At 41.6% G+C, this 20,349-nt stretch overlaps 7 protein-coding genes across 13 annotated transcripts; 4 read left to right on the forward strand and 3 right to left on the reverse strand.

Annotated features, from left to right (window-relative positions):
* Nucleotides 1–17: 17 nt before the first annotated feature.
* Nucleotides 18–1,798, forward strand: LOC115762799 (dolichol-phosphate mannose synthase subunit 2). The gene is made up of 2 exons (XM_030705155.1): nt 18–450; nt 1,646–1,798. The coding sequence occupies exons 1-2, from the start codon at nt 342–344 to the stop codon at nt 1,786–1,788; spliced, it is 252 nt and encodes an 83-aa protein (XP_030561015.1). The 5' UTR covers nt 18–341; the 3' UTR covers nt 1,789–1,798.
* A 7-nt stretch (nt 1,799–1,805) lies between these two features.
* On the forward strand, nt 1,806–2,969 carry LOC115762792. Its single transcript, XM_030705145.1, has one exon. It carries the CDS (start codon nt 1,968–1,970, stop codon nt 2,955–2,957), a length of 990 nt encoding a protein of 329 aa, XP_030561005.1. The 5' UTR covers nt 1,806–1,967; the 3' UTR covers nt 2,958–2,969.
* A 630-nt stretch (nt 2,970–3,599) lies between these two features.
* Nucleotides 3,600–9,597, reverse strand: LOC115762790 (striatin-interacting protein 1 homolog). Its single transcript, XM_030705143.1, has 4 exons — nt 9,402–9,597; nt 5,601–6,502; nt 3,753–5,539; nt 3,600–3,683 (listed from the first exon to the last, which is right to left on the reverse strand). Exons 1-3 carry the CDS (start codon nt 9,537–9,539, stop codon nt 3,754–3,756), a joined length of 2,826 nt encoding a protein of 941 aa, XP_030561003.1. The 5' UTR covers nt 9,540–9,597; the 3' UTR covers nt 3,600–3,683; nt 3,753.
* On the forward strand, nt 6,896–9,376 carry LOC115762795 (probable phospholipid hydroperoxide glutathione peroxidase). 3 transcript variants are annotated; one of them, XM_030705147.1, is made up of 4 exons: nt 6,931–6,989; nt 8,161–8,417; nt 8,602–8,922; nt 8,984–9,376. In XM_030705147.1, exons 2-4 carry the CDS (start codon nt 8,184–8,186, stop codon nt 9,173–9,175), a joined length of 747 nt encoding a protein of 248 aa, XP_030561007.1. In that variant the 5' UTR covers nt 6,931–6,989; nt 8,161–8,183; the 3' UTR covers nt 9,176–9,376. The 3 variants fall into 3 exon arrangements, with proteins under 3 accessions (XP_030561009.1, XP_030561007.1, XP_030561008.1); XM_030705149.1 differs by lacking the exon at nt 8,161–8,417 and having other exon boundaries at nt 6,896–6,989; XM_030705148.1 differs by lacking the exons at nt 6,931–6,989; nt 8,161–8,417 and adding an exon at nt 7,235–7,330.
* A 2,626-nt stretch (nt 9,598–12,223) lies between the features above and the next one.
* On the reverse strand, nt 12,224–16,549 carry LOC115762797 (vesicle-associated membrane protein 2). Of its 4 annotated transcripts, none has more exons than XM_030705152.1 (6): nt 16,520–16,526; nt 15,794–15,829; nt 15,402–15,552; nt 15,184–15,342; nt 15,072–15,123; nt 12,224–12,529 (listed from the first exon to the last, which is right to left on the reverse strand). In XM_030705152.1, exons 2-6 carry the CDS (start codon nt 15,820–15,822, stop codon nt 12,351–12,353), a joined length of 570 nt encoding a protein of 189 aa, XP_030561012.1. In that variant the 5' UTR covers nt 15,823–15,829; nt 16,520–16,526; the 3' UTR covers nt 12,224–12,350. The 4 variants fall into 4 exon arrangements, 2 of the variants coding, with proteins under 2 accessions (XP_030561012.1, XP_030561013.1); XR_004017824.1 differs by lacking the exon at nt 16,520–16,526 and adding an exon at nt 13,815–13,939 and having other exon boundaries at nt 12,455–12,529; nt 15,794–15,864; XR_004017825.1 differs by lacking the exon at nt 16,520–16,526 and adding an exon at nt 14,422–14,768 and having other exon boundaries at nt 12,467–12,529; nt 15,794–15,864.
* A 21-nt stretch (nt 16,550–16,570) lies between these two features.
* LOC115762793 (methyltransferase-like protein) lies at nt 16,571–18,986 on the reverse strand. 2 transcript variants are annotated; one of them, XR_004017823.1, is made up of 3 exons: nt 18,801–18,986; nt 17,619–18,618; nt 16,571–17,117 (listed from the first exon to the last, which is right to left on the reverse strand). XR_004017823.1 is itself a non-coding variant. In XM_030705146.1 (2 exons), exons 1-2 carry the CDS (start codon nt 18,908–18,910, stop codon nt 17,808–17,810), a joined length of 921 nt encoding a protein of 306 aa, XP_030561006.1. In that variant the 5' UTR covers nt 18,911–18,986; the 3' UTR covers nt 17,450–17,807. The 2 variants fall into 2 exon arrangements, 1 of the variants encoding a protein (XP_030561006.1); XM_030705146.1 differs by lacking the exon at nt 16,571–17,117 and having other exon boundaries at nt 17,450–18,618.
* A 97-nt stretch (nt 18,987–19,083) lies between these two features.
* LOC115762796 (protein big brother) lies at nt 19,084–20,221 on the forward strand. Its single transcript, XM_030705150.1, has one exon. It carries the CDS (start codon nt 19,250–19,252, stop codon nt 19,892–19,894), a length of 645 nt encoding a protein of 214 aa, XP_030561010.1. The 5' UTR covers nt 19,084–19,249; the 3' UTR covers nt 19,895–20,221.
* Nucleotides 20,222–20,349: the final 128 nt, after the last annotated feature.

Raw genomic sequence — 20,349 nt, forward strand, 5'->3', positions numbered from 1 at the left:
ACCAAGAACAAACAGACACACACACATATATATATGTATATATGTGTTTGTATGTATAAAAATATACATGTGTATAGACACATATAAGCCGCAAGTAACTAACAATTGACATTGTGGTCCACCTGTTTGTTTATGACAGCGGCAAAAACTTAAGAGCACAAAAAAATACAATTGTTAACAAATTGCGTATGCATGTGTCACGCATTTGTTGCCGCCGTTGATAATAACAATAGAGAGCTTATGTACATGCATGTACATAACCCTAGGCGCAGTTCAAATAAAAAGCCAATCAACCCAAAAAAACGTTGCTGGTCGCGTGTCTTATTTACATCAACTTATTTATGGCTTCAAATGCGCAGCTCGGTAAAATCATTTTGTTAATCGCAATTGCCGTTTTTTTCTACTACTTCTTCTGGGTGGCAATACTGCCATTTATGATACTCGATGAAGGTGAGTATCAAAACAAACACTTCTATGTGTGCGTATGTGTGTGTGTGTGTGTCAATATTATTGTTAGCTTTATTAAATAATCTCGGCTTTCATTTGGCGTCGCAGCTTCGCGGCTTTTGTGCGGTAATTAAAGTTCCGCAGATTAAATTCGTTTTGTGCGACAAATGTACAATATATATACAGAAAGACCCCCCCCTCCCTCCCTCCCTCACCAACCTGCCTATCATTGAGTTAATGATGATGTAAGGTGTGTGTGTGTGTGTGTGTCCGCTTTTTTTTATGGTTCGTTCTGTTTTGCCGCAGGGGTTGCTAATATTATTATTAATTTTTGTAATTTCTGCCATTTAGCAAAATAGAAAGCTGCCACTTTCTAAGCTTAATAACTAATAATCATTTTCTAAGCTTTTCAAATATTGCCATTAAAAATTATAATGATGTTTTTCAACACGTACAGTGCTCACTCGCTAATTGCTACGCTCAGAGGTCAGAGTTGTCAAGTACTTAAAAATGGAAATTTAAAAAAATGTGAATACTCTTAAAATATTACGATTTGATAAAAAAAAAAACTATAATATTATTGTTATATATATATATATATGTTAACAGTTGAGGCGATTTGTCCGCCATTTTGTTTGTTTTTATGCGAAAAAGCGTCTCAGCTCTTAAGCATAATTATTTGTTATAGGCAGTGCATATTGCAGAGTAAGCCAGATCGGGCCACTATATCATATAGCTGCCATGCACATTAGATATCGGAAATGCAATTTTCCTATGTAAAAATCTTTTGTTAATCATTATTTAATTAATTATTTATATAGAAATATGCCGCACATCTATGTATATTTTTTCAAGGGTATTTCCACTTTGTCAACCCAATGATAACAGTTTTTACCGCTAATTTATTGCGTTCTGTTTTTAAGCACATGCTCTAAATATAGAATTTGAGAAAAAAAACAACATCAGCATTAAATTGATTTCAAGAAAAACATTAAAAAAAAGTATAATATATATTTATATATTGCAAATGTTTGTTAAGCACGACTTCATTTTGTTTGCGTGTACACATTAGCGAGCGTCCACTGTAGCTAGGTGTTGCCACGTGGCAGTTCGATTTAACACAGTCAATGTCAAGGTCGTTTTATCCATCTCCCTCTAACTCTCTCTATCTGTCTCTGTCTGTCTCGCTCTCTCTTAGGTAATGCCATATTGTCGCTGTTTCCGCCGCTAAAATACGCGTTCATTGTGCCCACCGTATTTGGGGTCATCTGCCTGGGCGGCATTGCCGTATTCAGTTTCTATCACATTTGGAGCATTACGCGGCAATCGAAGCGAAATTGAAGATTGTGCCCGCCGTGAAAAAACAAAAAACAAAAACAGACGCAGATGTGAGGCGACGCCAGCGACGACGTCAATAGGGTCGCCAGCGTCTACTCGCCTGCGAGATCAAGCGATTACAGCCAGGCGCAGCTGCTGCGGCTGCGACGGCTGCTCTGGCCGAGGCCTCAGTTGGTAACAAGATGCCGCAGTGGCTGGTCATTGGCATCTCGGGTGTCACCTGTGGCGGCAAGACGACGCTGGCGAAAAGCTTGCGCGACTATTTCAAGGGATTGCGCAATGCGCCGCTGTGGAATACACCGTATACGATTGGCGAGGTGCAGCTCATCTCACAGGATGATTACTTTCTGCCCGTCGATGACAGGCGGCACAAGCGTGTGGACAAACTGAATGCGATCAACTTTGAGCTAATCACCTCGCTGGACACCAAGCAAATGCTGGCCGACATAGCGCACATCATCAATGCACCGCACACGGAACAGATTGCCGCCTACGCCAACTTTGAGCATTACGCTCTGCAGTACCAGCAGCAGCAACAGTTGCAGCAGCAGCAACAGCAGCAGCAATATAATGCGGCATATTATGGCAAACAATTGCCGCCGGCTGCCTATCAATATCATGCACAGCAGCAGCCGCAGCATCTGCGGCAAGCACCGCATCCCGGCCAGCAGCATGCGGATCATCTGATGCGTTTGAATATCAATGCACAGATTGCCGCTCAGCTGCGCGATAAGAAAATCAATGTGCTCTTAATTGAGGGCTTCATGATCTTCAATCAACCGGAGCTGCTGGCGCTGTGCAATCTCAAGTATCACTTCCATTTGCCGTACGAGAAGTGCTATCAGCGACGGATCAAGCGCACCTACGATCCGCCCGATGTCACTGGCTATTTTGAGCTGTGCGTTTGGCCCTACTACGAGAAGAACTTTGCCGAGTATCGTGACTGCAAGGACATTACCTTTCTCAATGGTGAGATTAGCAAGGAGAAGATCTTCAAGTTTGTGCTGCAGCGCATTGTACACTATTTCGAGGAGCGTTGCGATGTGCCCACCGTTGCCGCAGCTGCGACCACATCGCCGATTGCCTGTCCGCCGCATCAGAAGCGCTTCGGCATGCTCTACATGGCCGCCACGGCGGCGGCGGCGGCGTCGGCCTGTCCCATGGAGCAGTAGCCAAGAGGAGACTAGCCTCTAGATATAAATATTCTGTAAAAAGCAAAAATCATGTACATTTAAATCCTAGTTTTAGCCTGGAATTTAACTGGATTTATGCATCTTTCACTAAACTTAAGCTAGCTTAAAACACGACACATTCACGGCAAAAATCAATATGGTTCAGGAATACAACTATATAAACTATATATATAGAAGGATGGATGGATAACAAAATCACATGAATGAAATTCAATATATTATATATTATTATTATTATTAAAATATATAATTAGATTAATGCATCCTCCAGCTGTAAATATTAGACTAAGAACTATCTATAGTTATTTTTTTTTTCTTGTGCGAAGCAAAACACACCGAATTAAAGTATACACTAAAAACGCCTGGAAGAGGAGCCGAAACAATTCGTTTGTGCATTGCTAAATTTGTAATTGTTATTTTATTGCTCACGCAGAGTTTTAAATGGGGGAAAAAACGAATGGAAACGTTGTTAATGAAAATAAATAGATTATACATATATTATCGTATATATATATATAGAAGTAGTATGTGCGATTATACAATACTCTATCGAACGGGTTTGATTAGCTCTGCATGCACGAATTTATTGCCAATTTCTTGAATGATTAGTTTAGCAGGGTTTGCGATTATATCAATTGTCGACTTAGAAAGTATGTTAATAACTTTATGCTTAATTATGCTGCGTCTGCCTCCAACCAGTTCCGGCTGCAAAGGAGCAAAGTATAGATTAGTTCCGAGTTCGACCCTTGAGAATATATATGTTTTTGCAACCACCTTAGAGCGCATCCCAGTCGGTCTGACTGTTGTACACCTCCTCCTCCAGCCAGACGGCATAGTTGGCCTTAAAGTAATCGGTTAGCTCCACCTTGCGATCCCACCAGCCCGAATGGCCAAAGAATGCAAAATCTGAATGCGTCAGTATCTCATCGCTGGGAAAGCCACCTTCTACGCCGTAATCGTGCAGCTGCTGGCTCTGCTGGCCGCTGCTGTTGGTGACGCCGCCGCCGCTGCTGCCATTGTTGCCATATCCATTCGAGTCCCGATCACCGCTGCTATTGCCCGCATGCATATTGGATTGCTGTGCATTCTCGGCATTCTGGGCGGCGGTGCCATTGTTGCCCACACCGACTCCGCCGCCGGCGCCGCATTTTTGCGTAGCCTCCGGATAGCGGCGCAGATTGAAGCGATCGACACAGGCGCGCAGCGTGCACTCCTCGGCCTGGAAGTCCCAGGGACGCGACTCGAGATCATTGCCAAAGGCCCAGTCATCGTTCAGGCGATGTCGCACCTTGGAATAGATGGCACTCAGAGTCTTCATGTTGGACTTGCGCCATTGTCGACCCAAGTATTTGGTTTGCATTTTCAACAGCTTCAGCACGTACAGCTGCATCATGGCATGCCGCACCTTGAGCGTCTTCTTTAAGATAGGCGCCGACTTGAAGACGACCAACATCATGACGCGCGAATGCTTCCACTTGATTAGCTTGTTGAGAATGCGCAGCAGATTGATGCATGAAAAGACATTGCGCCAGGAGTACGGCTTATCGGACATCTCGCCGCCATACACAAAGCTGTCGCCGCTTAAATCCGGCTGCTCACCGATCACACAGGAGGGAAAGTCGAGCAAGGGTATTGAATTCTTGGTGTTCACATACTCCGTGATGGTCTGGTTGAAGAACTTCAGCACCAAGGGTATGCAATTGGCGAACACCAGATGCTGGGACATGAACTCGAACTGATAGACATGGTTGATCTTGAAATGCTTCAGATAGAGCAATATTATGGCCGAGACAGCCTTCACAATGATTTCCTTATGGCGGCCCATGTCGACGGTCAGTTTAGTTGACTGCGTTGCGGTCAGCGGCATCTTCTTGGGCAGCACATCGGCCATTATGTTGATGCTCTCCGTCTTCGACTTGGATGTGGGCGAGGCGGCCAGCAAGACCTTCAGCAGGGCTATCATATATTGCGGCAGATTGGGCAATATGGCCTGGTAGAGTATCTCGGCCGGCGTCAGCTTAATCTCATCTTCGTGCGTTGAAATGGGATTGCGTGCAATGTCCTCCTCCTTCTTGATCTGCATGTCCGCCAGGCTGACATACATGTGACGCTGCAGCGTCTTGAAGCCCTCGTGAATGGGCTGCGGCAGACCCGCCAGACTCTCGTGATCCCCAATCAGCGAGTAGCCAATGAACTTGTTGCGCGATATATCCAGAAACTGATCAATGTCCTTCTGGCGCACCTTTGGCGTCCAGGGCAAACGCGCCGTTATCTGCACGGCCGGCACTGCGGCCGGGGGCTGTGTAAGACTTGGTTGATTGTTCGGGTTAGCTGTTGCCGTGTTGCTGTTGTTCCCGCTGCCACTGTTGTTGCCCGACGACGTGGAAGCGGAGGGATCGTCAAAGGGTCGATAGTACTGAGAGAGATCGTCCTCGCCGTTGCCCGTGCCCGAGCCAGTTGTTGAGTTGCCATTGTTGGCATTCGGGCCGCCCTCATTGCCCGAGAGCTCCATATCGATTTGCTCCGGCTCGTCCAGGAAGCGTTGTTTCATTAGCGAGCGCCTGTTAGGCAATAGCAACAAATGAGAATATGTATTTAAATAAAAATAAACAAAAACCTTACTTGAAATTCCGCTTGGGATACTGATTCTCCAGTATATCAGTTGCCGTCGCTGGCGGTGAACTGGCGCGCATGCATTTGGTTACCTCCAGTGTGTCCTCGGTGATCGGTTCCAGCCCGATCTTGGCTCTGTACTCGTTCTTGAGATTCTTCAGCACTTCCATGCCGCCAAGTCCCAGCAGCGAGACCTTCCACAGCAGCAGCACAACCTTCTTCATGGGAAACTGTGGTGCAGCGCCGCTACAGAACCGCGTAATCATGCCCAGCAGCTTGACGGCGAGCAGCTCACCGTCGGGCAGGGGGCTGTTGATTTCCTGCACAAAGGATTCGGCCAGCTGCTTGTAATCCTCACTGCCCTTTTCGCGCTCATCGCGTATTGTCTCCGTTATGATATACAGCACTGAGAGTATGACCCGTATATCCGTTGAATCCACCAGCGTCACGTTGGTAATCTTGACCGCCACAATATCTGGAGAGCAGGCGGTCTCGATCTCCATGTTGAGCAAATCGATGAACGAGGAGAAGACGCCTAGCTGATAGAGTACAATGACATTGTCGCGCGTATTCTGATGCTGCTCCTCGTCCGATTGCACCTCGGCCCAGCAGCCCTGTGCCAAATATAGGATGCAGCGTGCCGCCTGCATGCGAAAGGAGCGATCCGATACCTCCAATTGATCGACCAGTTTCATCACAATGCTGCGCTGTGCAGCGGCGTCCTGCTTCTGCCAATTTGGCGGCAGATCATATAGATCCATTTGGTCCTCAAATGCCTTGACATTCATTTGGAATTCACTGAATTCCGTGTAACTGTAGAGTTCGGCGATTTCATTTTGATAGCTATCCACATCGGCGTAAACGAAATCCAGATCAGGCCCATCACAATTAGCATCCACGTCGTGAGTATCCTGCTCGAACGAGTTGTTTATGGATGAAAGCATCATTTAGAGGCTGTTCTGGACAAGCTGCAGCAAATATGTGTATGTGTGTAGTTGTAGATGAATATATGTGTGTGTATGTTGTGTGGAAATGTGTATCCTGGCTTGGCAGTACGGCTGCTAAGGGCACGCCCTTTTCTCACTACACTTTGCCAAAAGCGCGCATAATACTATTTATGCGTTAAACACTGCATTTCACTATAAATTTTGCAAACATAATTATTCGGCAGACTATCACAAAAAATCAAGCACAAAAGAAGAAAAATTTTAAGTGTGACCAAACTTTGATTGCAATTTAATGCCACTACGCTACGATATATCGATATGCACATTGAGATAGCAGTATCGATACTCGTATTGCGCCTATCGCCTCCCACAGCAGCTATTTATTTGTGTTTTCGCACAGTGCCGGCAGCAGTTTTCATTTGAGCCTCAAAACAAAACGATTACGAAAGAAGTAAGAAATTTCACATACTTGATCAAAAAGCATAACAGATTTCATTTGTGGAGTGTCCGTGTGCAAAGAGCATAGCTAGTGCCCTTACGATTGGCTGTACTTTGTACCCTCAGTGCATATCAGCGTGAGCTTGCAGATTCTTATTGGCACAGTGACTACCAACTGCAAGCATATACATACATACATAAATATATATATATCTATCCATATATAGAATTACGTTTCAGAATCAGAAATTGTGCATTTGTAATTAAAAGAAAATGGCTGGCCGTTCTATAATATCCCTTCTGCTTGGTGCACTGGCCACGGCCTTGGGCTCGTACATCTACTTCACCAATCAAGTAATTACAATTTCTAACTACTGTCACGCACACAACTCTACAACTACAGTTCTATCGAAAAGTTTGTTTGCATGCCCAGTCAAATGTCGCGTGAGGGCTACTAATACGACGTTTAATCTAATCAGCGCATTTCCCATATTAGTATTAAAAACAGAACATATCTGAATATCAATATACAGTTATCTACATATGCACATACATGTTGACTCATTCGCTCAGACGTAATTTCAATATGACTTTGACCTTCAACCATGCAACCATTGTTGTGGCAGGCCATTTACCGGCTGAGCTAGCTCTGAACAGTGCTGCCAGCTCCGATATTTTCACGCCAAACTAGCTTTTTTTTATGCTCTGGTTTCGATAGAATCGATTTTTTGAAGAATTTTGCGAATTGCACGTAAACTAATTCAAATCAAAACTTGAAAATCATATCTCTTTATAAATTATCATCGCTTATCTACCGAATTGGTAAAAACACTTAAATATTTTTGATTATCATCATGATCTTCATTTCATTTTTGATTTGAACATTGAACATTGAGAATTTATGAATGGCCTCTTTCACTTAATTTAAAACAATGTAAAGCAGAGGTTTTTAAAGAAGTTAATGTTATGGACATGCATATAAATAACTACCCAGAAACTAAGTCTCAACAGCTTTTTTCGTGCAATTTTAAAAGCCAAATCTAGCTTCTTTTTTAATGAACTCCTTTGCAACATGGACTAGCTGGTTTTTTTTTTTGCCACTGGACAACACTGTTTTCGACTTCCTATTCGATTCTCATTGATGATAATACAGATTCGTGTGTAATCCTTATGACTATTTGCAGTTGTCTTCCGCTTGCAATTAAATATGAATTTCAGACACATTCAATGCATTACAAGGCAAACATTCAGGTGCTTCAAATTGCCAGCAACAACAACAAGAACAACAACAACAACAACTCGTAATTTTGGTATAGCTGCAATTCAAATGAATCAGTGTCCTCGCTATTGTGTTGTCCTTTTGCCATTGGTCGCCGTTGTCAGCAGTGTCAATTGCAGCGCGGATTTGGCAACGAAGTCCCAATACTCGACAGCAGCTGCCGTGAGTAGTCGTAGTAGTGTCTGTTTTATGTAGTTGTTGCGACTAATCCCAAGACTAGCCAAAAACTAAAACCCAATTCGCCTGCTGTTGTTGCTTGTTGCCTTTGGTCTGACTGCATCTAAATTCTGTTGCTGCTTGTGCTCGTTTTTGTTTCATCCGTTGTAATGCCTTCTATTTGTTGCAGCTCGACATGTCTAACGGCGATTACAAGAACGCAGCGTCCATATACGAGTTTACCGTGAAGGACACGCACGGCAACGATGTCTCGCTGGACAAGTACAAGGGTCGCGTTGTGCTCGTAGTCAACATTGCCTCCAAGTGCGGTTTGACCAAGAACAACTATCAGAAGCTGACCGATCTGAAGGAGAAGTACGGTGAACGCGGCCTGACCATTCTGAATTTCCCATGCAACCAGTTCAACTCCCAAATGCCAGAAGCCGATGGCGAGGCCATGGTTTGCCATCTGCGCGACTCCAAGGCCGACATTGGCGAGCTCTTCGCCAAGGTATACGAACTGTTAATCCAGCTGAAGCACATCTAAACGTTGTTCTCTTGCCCCCATATAGGTTGATGTTAATGGCGATAACGCTGCGCCGCTCTACAAGTATCTGAAGGCCAAGCAGACTGGGACTTTGGGCAGCGGCATCAAATGGAATTTCACCAAGTTTTTGGTGAACAAAGAGGGCATCCCAATTAATCGCTATGCACCCACCACCGATCCCATGGACATAGCCAAGGACATTGAGAAATTATTGTAGATTCCGATCTCTCGATCTCTATCTCTATCTATATAGCTCCTAAGAAGAATTATCTAACTGTCTAGCTTGCGTCATATATGTATTTTGACTGTAGCCTATAAACTAGTCCTAGCCTCAGTTCTGGGCACATGCAGTGCATGTTCAAATTGTAATGTTATGCTGATTACATTTACTTCAAATAAACGCAAATAATCTATGAAATATCGACACTTTTTACTGGTCTTACCTCCATGATGGCCATGCGCGCCTGTCGATAGAGCTTGGCCAGTATGCCCACGTTCATGATGACGCCTTCGCCCTCAGTTTTGGGCTTGCGCACCAGCTTGTAGTGTATCCAGACCATGTCATGTTCGTGATTCGTCATAAAATATATATTGATATATTGAGTTATAAATGTGATATTTTGTATTTTGTGCTTGTTGAATGGTAGCTGAAATTTGAAATTTTGAATTACAAAATAGATAGAAGTTGACAACTATATAATTTTTCTCTAGAAATACAAGGCGAGAGCCCCAAATATTTATGCTGTTTATACCCTGAACCCATTCAAAATGGGTATAAGGCTATTTGTGTAAAATCCAAATGTATGTAACAGGCAGAAGGAAGCATCTCCGACTCCATAAAGTATATATATTCTTGATCAGCATCAATAGCCGAGTCGATCTAGCCATATTCGTCTGTCCGTCCGTCTGCCCGTCTCAGGGACTTGAAAGATGTTGTAGATGTAGATGCTCCTAGTTCCCGCGCAGATCGAGTTTGTTTCCGATAATCGATAACTTACTCCGTTGCCAAGCAATCGATAAAAATCGATATCGATATACTGTTTTTTGGGCAATTTTGATAAATAATAAGAGCTAGAATAGAATAAAATAGAATATGTATATGCATTTGATGTTGGAAGAAGAGGGCTTAGGGTATCGCCTAGTCGGGAGCTCCCGACTAGAACCTCTTACTTGTTTCTTGTTTTTTTTTTTTTTTTTGGTTTTTGTTTATTTATTTAAATAATTATGTATTTTTTGGGTGCAATTAATCATTAAATTAATTAGTATTATTATTGTTTATATAAGGTTCATATATATATATATATATTTATACGTATATATATAATTATATATCGACTTCAACTTTGCATTGTTTTGCTCTATTTTTGTTGTATTCCTTCTGCTTCGCCATTTTAAAACATTTTTTTAACCATCTTTTCTCTTTGTTTTTAATACGCCTACTGGGTGCTGTTTTTTTTTTTTATTATTTTTGGTTTTTTTGTTAGTTCAACTCGTAAATTTGGGTTTTTGTTGTTTTATTTTTAACATATACACACACAATTGTTATAGATTTGATTTGTTGTAACTGCTTTTACGGGTAAGTACATTCATGATACATCATATATATATATTGTATTCCAAATCAAAATGATAATTAATCAGAACGCACTTTTATTTACTGCACAAAACACAAACATTGTCGCTAGTTCGAATATATATATATATTAGTTATTAGTTAAGTTAAGTCATAGTTCTTGTTCAATGTTTTATATGCATATGAGGTGTGAGCTGTGTGTGTGTGTGTGTGTGTGTGTGTTTGGTTTCTCTTTGTATGTGTTTGCTTGTATTATTATTAATTGAACAAAACTCTATCAATATCAAGCAATTGGCGACATATTGTACACGCTATCAATATTGCTAAAAAATACCTGCACATTGTTTTCTATTTATTTGAATATTTTTGTTCTATTTTTTTTTTTTTTTTTTTTGTTAGTTTTGTTCAATTTGGTTTCCTGTGGTGCCCCAATTTGTTGGTTGGCAAAGCACTTTTGGGCAGGCGCTTGTTTAATTGTTAATAATTTGATTGTTTAAATATGTATGTATGTATACATTTATTGAAACAAGTCAAATACACATATATATATTTTGGGTGAGTGTGTGTGTGTGTGCTGCAGTGCTGCCAAGTCAGCTATTTTCAGCTAAATTCGGCTATTTTCAGAGATCGTGAGCGTTAAACATTTGAATTTTTCAACGAGTACTAACAACCCTGTCCATTGCCAATGTGTACTCAGCAAATTAATTTAGCTACTTTTATTTTTGTCGAAAATTGGCAGTTGGCAACACTGGCGTGCAACGGCTTATTGAAATTTGCCGCGAATGAATTTGCAAATATGACTTATTAATTTTTTTTGGAATTGTCGCATGAAGTGTGTATTTTCCCTATATACCATAACATATCAAGTTAAATAGTAGATGCATTATGCATTATCTAAGTAATTTGCATTTGTAAATGAATAGCCAAATATTCGATTATTTATGCATTTCTCTTTAGCTTTAGCTGTTTGTCAAATGAATCAGATCTAATTAACAAATTGTGTGACAAGCGCTTAATTTAATCGTTGAACTGTTTGGTTTTTGTTTTGTTACTTTAAACGAAAATCGCAAATTTATAATTATTGTATATTTTTGCTATAAATGTTTGCTTTTCTATTTGTTTCTTTTACTTGATTTGACTACATTTGCTTTTTAAATATGCTGCACATTAAACATTTATTTAATTGTTTGAATTTAGCACTAGATAAGTAGATTGTTGTTCTTTGTTACTTGTTGTTATCATAAATTTCTTTTTTTTTGGATTATACATTTCAATAATTTGTTAAATAACCTTTATTTAGGAACAAAAGCTTAGAGTTTCTCTAGATTTGTTTGCTTCTTGTTGTTCTTTGTCATGTTTTAGCCGAAGAAACTGAGTTCAAAGAGCTGCGAATGCGAAAATTTGTTGTTGGAAAGCAACCTGAACCTTGTCTAGCGCTGGCGCTCCTTGTTGCCAGCGCACAGGGATTAAGTACAATATATATATATATATATATATAGCATAGCTTTATTCGTATATGCATATATATATATAAATTATGTATATATATATATATATAGAGAGAGTTTGTTTTTATGCATGAAATAATGTAACCATAAACAAATTAGCAACAACTTGTAATTTGTCCGGAGCGTCTTTTAGTTTTGTATTATAATTATTATTCATATTATGAGACATAATTTACTTAAAATGTTTTGCAGCTGTCGCATCTGCATTGAAATTATTTTGCTTGCAATTCTCGAGACTTTTTTTTTTCAACTGAGTTTTCTTTTTAGAGGTTATTTGCAATCGAAAACTATTTCAACTCTTCGATAATTACTTATACGCCGCCGTGCTCCGGCTTGGCCACAATCCCGGCCCCGGCCCCGGCTCCATCATCGACCAGCGCCGATTGTCCGCCTGTGGCTGGCTGCTGTTGCTGCGGCGGCGGTGGTGGCATATACGGCGGATATTGCGGATATTGCGGCGCCGGCTCGCCGCCTATGAGGCCAAGTTTATCTGCGGCAGGTTGTTGGAGGGAGAGAGAGAGAGAGAGAGAGAAGCACGTTAGTCACTGGCAAATTAGATAAGTTTCCATTGCGTTTTGCTCAATTGAATGACAATTACATTGATACGATTACACACGAGTATTACGTACAAATATAATACACTTCTATTTAGGGGGGGAGGGGAGGGCAATATAAAGCTCTGTTATGGCGGTTAATTCAAAGCATAATGGATAAGCTAGTGCCACGCCCAATAAAGATAACGCTACCTTTATTGAGCGCGCCTTGCCCTCAAATATGTACAAATATTCGTTTTGGCAACACATTAATTATACAATTTAACTGATTTTAAGCGTAGAAATGTTTTCATGTTTTTCCCAACCAACTCGAGGTAAATTTTTGTTTTCAAACCAATTTTCAGTTACATTCGGTCCCCCGGTTAAAACTCTTGGTGCATTAAAACTTGGGCAAATTGTCCATTTTTTTCTTTTTTGGAAAAACAAAACAAAATAAACACATTTGAACAACAACATCAATAATGTTCTGAAATCATAAAGCACACGCATTAACGAAAAAGGAATTTGCGTACGATAACGGTAACTCACATACATGCAGATCAAATGATAATCGATTAATAATCGATATGTTTTTGGTATTTTCTTTTTTGCTGTTGCTGTTGCTTACAGTGTTCGATAATATTGTATTTTCGAATGGTTTGAGCTAAGTGTGAAATGTTACTGCTTCAATTGCAGTTATTTTTTTTTTTTTTTGATATTGTTGTTGTTTTAGTTGTTGTTGTTGTGCTGTTGGTTTTTGGATAGTTCTTGTTGTTGTTGTTCTTATTAATTTGTTGGTTATGAGCGTATTTATTGTGCTGTCGCGACGTCATCCGTCGGACTCGGTGGGTCATCGGTCAATTTCTCAGCCAATGGTTTCTCGAGTGTCGTTGTTGGTGGTTGTTCGGATTTGAGTGTTTGGTGTGCTACTGTTGCTGATGCTGATGCTGGTGCTGGTGCGGATGCATGTACCTGCTGCAGAGCAGGAGGCGGAGTAGCAGCAGCATCATCCGACATGAAAGGTTCTACGAGAAATTTTCGAATTGCATTTTCGATACAAAGCCATTTTTGTTCTTTCATAATTTTCCTTACATTACATTAGTATGTGAAATGAGTGTGCGTGTGTGTGTGTGTGTGTGTGAAAAATAGTTTTGAACTATTTGGAAAACTGAAAATAGCTTTTAAGTGATTTGTGCGCCTAGCAATAATATTTGCAATATTTGTAATTTTTCTTGTTTTTACCTCGAAATAATAAGATTTTAACGAATTTTTGGTTTCTTTGGATAATTTCTTATTGATAAACATAACATAAAGCTAAAGCTTGCACAAATTGTTTTTTTTTTTTGTTTATTTTTCTTCGTCTTTCTCTGTAATTGTTGGATAAAAAAAGTTCAGTGAGTGTACAGTAAATGTGGGCGTGGATTTGGGCGTGGTGAAAAGTGGGCTGTAAATCTTGGTGTAGAGAAAAGTATAGAGAAAATTAGAAAAATCTTTAAAAAAAATCATACGAAAATTGCAGTACTTTATGCATTTGCTGTTTGGGAACTGCGCGGCCCATACTCTATAATTGATTAGGGGCGTGGCATTGTGTTTTTTTTTTCAAAACAAAATGAAGACAAACTTGAAACGAAACACTCAAACAAAGCACAAAGTGAACGCATCTATTCAATTCCATTCACAATGAACCACAAGTAGTTCCTACAAATAACGAATACAAATGAATATCGTTCAACTTTGCTATGGATACTCAAAATACTCGCTTGAAGCGGACACGGGGGGGGACACACACAAATACAATGATACGATAATTATAGTGAAAAACAAAAAGGGAACAAACAAATTACCGAACCTGGTGCGATAGATGTTATCGTATGGAACCAGATGATGTTGAAGTCTCTTTCTTTTTTATATAATTTTTTTTTTTTGCTTAAATACATTGGATGTAATGGCTCGATGGAACGTTCGATTTTGGATTTTTTTTGGGCAATTTCGTAAGGCGTCAATTTCGATTTCAAATTCAAATTCAGTTTGTGTTTTTTTCTTAAGCGAACGATCTTCAAACGTGCTCTACTCGCAGCGGTTGTTAAATGAGATTTGAATTGTCGACATAGTTGGGTTGATTTTTGGCATTGCATTGTAACTAAGTTACTAATTAGTTGCTGCATATAGTTAGTTTAGCAAGCTACATAAAGTTACCTAGAGCAAGAAAAGTTGACGGAATGAAAAAAAAATCAACAAACAAACAAACAAACGAAACGAAAATTGAATTTAGTTAGGTGTTCAGTTCCAAATCAAAGCTAAACAAATTAGAGCTAAAAGAAGTTTTCTCAGAAATCAAAAGCAAAAAAACAATTATTGTTAAACTTTTTGGGGATACATTTGGAGAGTGTGTGTGTGTGTGTGTGTGTGTGTGTGTGTGTGTGTGTGTGTGGTGGCTGTGTTTCTGTTTGGGCTGCATGTGATGAACACTTTCAAGGAATTTCCGCACGAAGCACTTACTTGCTATGATGCCCACAATGACCAGTCCAATGACGCCCATGATGATCATCATCTGTAAATGGATAGAAACGGATTAGAGTCAATTGAAGCCGAACTTGAACTTTGGACAGACCTTTAAATTCTGCAGCCAGAATTTTCGTTTTAGCTTGCCCGCCTGCTGTTCGAACTGCGAGGCGCCCTGCTGCAAGGCATCGGCACGATCGTCCAGCTCGGAGAGCTTGGCATCACGCTCCAGCACCTTCTCGACATTCGTGCGCATAATGTCCACGACCTGCAAAAAAAGTATTGAATTGCTTAGGCGTTCGATTATTCGATATGCTCGCTGCTTACCTCATCGACCTGGGCCTGCGTCTGCTGCAGTCGCTTTTGTGCCGCAATTTGTTGCGGATTGCGCGGTCCGCCCACGATTTCGCCGTCGGCGCCCTCGCCCGCCGGCGGGCCATCGGTTGGTGGTGCATCCACAGCTGCTGCAGCGTCCGCCCTGCGTACGGAGAGAGAGAGTGAGAGAGAGAGAGAGAGAGTCAGTCGACATAAGGACCTTGGCCAAGTCTAATCAACTCCCCATGGAGCACTCAAATGAATTAAGTACGGGCTAGCTAGGTTTATTTAGTTGGACATGATGTGCTGGCAACATTTACGAGATACATTTAATGTGTGCTTGTGAGTTTTTGGGCAAAGTGCGCAAGTTCTAGCCGGACTACTCCATGGAGCTGGGCACTTACGGTTCCTTATTTTTGTCTTTCTTGCCCATGTCGCGACTGTAAACAGAAAATCAAAATCATAAACAAAATTTAAATACAAAACTCTTGTCAAATCAAGCTAACACATTTTCGCAAAAAACTACGTTCCTTTGCATGACTAAGCCAACTTGTGTTTAAGTTTATCGATTTTGTGGGAAAATCCACATGGCGGACACGGACTCGGACATGACTGGACGGCAAAAACGAAAGATCGACAAGAAAGATTCGCATTAACAATTCAAATTGAATCAATCGTTAATTTGGGCAACTATTTTGTTGTATCTTTACTTTACATGCGAGCCCATGCGGCGTATACGTTATTGTTTGTCTGTGTTAGTGTCAGCTTGTGTGCGTGTAAGTGTGTGCGTGTGTGTGTGTGTGTGTGTGTGTGTGTGTGTACAGTGCGTGCTCTTTTGTGCGAACACGTACGAATCAGAAAAACCGATATATCACTTATTTTTTTTTGCAAAAATTGTTTGTATATGAAAATAAAGAATAAAAAAAAAAACAAATTCTTTTTTTTTGCCCAATTTTGACTTGAAGCATTGTTTGTTCGCTTGCGAAATATTGATATTCAATTAATTGACCGGCTAAGGTCAGCTCAATGTTGTTGTTCGTTAATGCAGCTTTTCACTGTAGTTGCTTTTGTTTGCGCGTAACGTTCAAAAGAGAAAGAGAAAGAGAAATCAATAATTTCCATTTACTTACATTGCTTTCTGTTTGGTTCTGCTTCTTCTGCTGCTTCTTCGTCTTCTTCTTCTTCTGTTGTTGTTGTTGTTGTAACAGCCGCTGCTGCTATTGTTGTTGTATTAATAAATTTGAACGTCGCCTAACGTCTCGGACTGAATGTGTCCGTGTCCGTGTCGTCCCGTGTACTTTTATGCACTTGCCCAAACGTCTTTCGGTTGAGAGCGCGTTGGTGGTTGCTGCCGGATGCCGGAGGGGAAAGGGCGGGCGGGCAGGCAGGCAGGCTGGCTGCAGGCGCAACTTTTTGGCTATTCGTTGTTTTTGTTATGGCGCTCTCGCTCTCGCTCGCTCTCTCGTTCGCTGGCCGTTACACTCGGAGCCTCGCTCTCAGTGAGCTTTTCCTCAATGAATTTGCGCTCAACTCTCGGCCTCAACGCACACTCGCACACAGACACACAAAACGGGATATAACTGGCAGGCAGCGTGATGTGTGATTGTGTGTGTGTATGTATGTGTGTGTATGTGACTATGTGTGTGTGAGTATGTGCGGGTACCACTTGCCACGACAACCTTTTGCAGCAGCGCTGTTTGAAGGAATCCTCTGGCCCTTGTGTTCAAACTGTTGTTGGATAGAGTATAAAAATAGTTGCAACTATTTTTAGTATGCTTATTCGTTATGTTTATTCTATTGAATGTCGGCTTCAAATGCCTTAGCTTTAGTTACGCCCACAAAACACATGCACTCACACACACACACACGCACACAACTTAACTAAGAGTTTCTCATTTCTCACATACATATATATTTTGCAACAATTTTTAGTGCATATTTTCAGGCGCAACTGAAGCGAGTTTTTAGTTCTATTCAAATCGACTTTTGTATATGAAAAATTTCATTTGCCAAATTTGCACTGGCTTGAAAAAAATCAATGAAATTTTTACACAACACAATTTTTGGTATAAGTCAATTTAGAAGCTTTAATTGAACTATTTCGCAACTTTTGTTTGCAAGCCAAAGTCTATGCATTTGGGCTGTGTCAACACATTGTTTTGGCATTTAAAATGTAACTAAATAATAAATTATATACATTTGCGCAGCACAAAGAAAATTTTCACTTACGACGTTTTTTAGCCAACTGCGAAAACTTGCAGCTTTTCTAACTGTTATGTGTATTTGGGGAAAAAGCTCGCCCAATAAGGACGAGTTGCAAAAGCTTCGTGCTGCGTGAGAAAACTAACGAGTAGCTTTCGTCTTCTGGTCCTAACGAGTTCAAATGCGATAGTTTGATATTTGGTTAAAAATGCTATTTTACAGCGGCTTGCGAAACTTTGTCTGTATCCATACTCTGTACATTTTGAGACAACGTCCACGATTAACCTGTAAGCGCCTGTCCACTAATAGCTGCTCCTCCACCAGCCCGGTTTGGGTCAACATGCTGCGCAGCTCTTGTTCCGTAAAGAAATATACCATGGTGCCATCGCCGCGCACATAGAAATTATCCTCCAGGCATTTGCCGCTCTTGAAGCGCAACTGCGCCAGATCGTAGCGTCCGTAATCCCGAAATACGAGCAGACCTCCAGGCTTGAGATAGCGATAGCAATTCTCCAGCACACGCTGCATTTTGGAGGGCTCAATGGCCGACAGCACAAAGATCATGACGATAATGTCCTGGGAGTTCTCCTCGAACGGCACCTGCCACTGCTCCTGCGTGGCATCCATTACAAAGACCTCGCAGCGTTTGTCATCATACTGCGGCTGACTACGCAGGATTTCAATGGCACGTTCCGAGAAGTCACAGCCATATACCCGCAGCTGGGATTCGGTGCTGTATTGGAGTATGGGCAAAATGGTGTTGCCCACGCCGCAGCCCAGCTCGAATATGCTGCGCGGCTGTGAATGCTCGTTGTTCGCCATGGGCGCCAGTTCGGGAAACTCCGTGAACAGCCAGTGGCGGTCTTTAAAGAAACGATTATCGTGTATGCCATAGAACGAGTCCCAGAACTTGGGTGCATCCGACTGAAAGCGTGCCCGCTGATCTTCGCTCATTTTAACAGTTGAATTCTTCTCGACAGCCGCCTGGGCGGCTAGCTCCTGGTCCGCATCCCATTCCACGTGGTCCCTGTTGGGCAAATTTTAGAACGGTTGTTTCTTTTGAGTAACTATATTCGCATTTATACCATGCATTAAACTCGAACACCTCACGGGCATCGCTGAGAATACGCTCACCCGCGCCACTCGGCTTCTTGCGCTGGCGAGTGTGTTCCCAAGTTTTGCTGGCAAAGCATCGTGGCAGATATTTACCAGGCGTTGTGCTTAAAAACGTCGACGTTATCCGTGAGCAGACGTGTGCCAAACTGTGGACGCTTCTCATTTTCATTCGAATCATCTAAGGGTTGACTTGTGTCGGTCATGTTACGTTTCCAATCGGTTTAATTCAGAAATCCACTTTGTCAACAAATAACCGCGTTGCGTCTAAGAACATATGGCGCGAAAAGTGGCCAGACTTTTGCAAGTTGCTGGCATATGGCAACACCGGCTTGTGTATATGTGTTATCGGCTGGCCTCCACTTGCTATCGGTTAGTATAACAAAACCGCAAAATAATTTTTGTTGTATGCATTGTAGTTGACTGCAGCAAACTGAAATATATAAATAATCCAGGCAAAAAAGCGCCAAAACAAATTAAATAAAGAAAAATAATCAACAGCAAAAGTTGATTGTTGTGTGCATTGCAAAAGAAAACGTTTCAAAATGATGAACGAGGCTGCCGCACTGGCCAACATGATACCCTACGACACAATTGGACTCTACGAGCAGCCCAAGCCTCGATTCATCTTCAAGATGCCGCGCGTGGTGCCCGATCAGAAGTCCAAGTTCGAAAGTGACGAACTCTTTCGGCGACTGAGCCGCGAAAGTGAAATCCGCTATACGGGCTATCGGGAGCGCAGCATCGAGGAGCGTCAGGTGCGCTTCATGAACGGCTGCCGCGAGGGGCACACCGAGACGAGTTTCGTGGCTTCGGGTACGAATCTGCAGCTGGTCTTCAATGCCAATCAGAATCCCTATCTGCACGACAAGGAGTGCGACTTCGACAAGGAGCACGGCAAGGTGCACATTAAATCGTATTTTATCATGAACGGCGTTTGTGTGCGCTTTCGCGGCTGGCTAGATCTGGAGCGCTTGGATGGCGTCGGCTGTCTGGAGTACGATGAGCGCAGGGCCATGCACGAGGATGCGATATTGCGCGACCAGATCGATCGCTATAATCAACGCCTGCGCGAATTCGAGGACACCAAGCGTGCCTATCGCGACAATCGCCAGGACGAGATGGAGGCAGTGCGACGTGGCGTCGCCTCCGGCGGCATTGGTGTCGGCGCCAGCATGTGGCGACGTTAGTTGGACTTTTGGACGGCAACGACGCCGTCCCAGCAACAGCAGCAGCATGAGACTCAATTCGCAAATACTCAATACTTTATGGAAAACTGAAGAAATGCTCCCAAAAACCAAATGCGGACACGGATGGATTCGATTACGTTTAGATTCGCTCGAATAATGCTCCTCTAGACTTAGTTTTAGCGCTTAGTAAATTACTTAACGTATTCTTGTATGGTATTAAACATAACATTTTAATGTGAATTTATATAGTACTTAGTTAAATACTTACACATTTACACATAAATATAAATACATATATGTATACATGTATTAATATATATTATATTTATATAATACACAATAAACTTACGCATAATAATTCCGTTATTTTCATGATGACGCAGAATGACGATGATTATTAATTTACATATTTATTGGGAGAATTCTATGATTTTATGCCCATTTATTGGAGCTGA

This window comes from Drosophila novamexicana, unplaced genomic scaffold (genome assembly GCF_003285875.2).
Source record: "Drosophila novamexicana strain 15010-1031.04,08,12 unplaced genomic scaffold, DnovRS2.1 tig00000644-arrow-pilon, whole genome shotgun sequence".
Lineage (NCBI taxonomy): Eukaryota > Metazoa > Arthropoda > Insecta > Diptera > Drosophilidae > Drosophila > Drosophila novamexicana.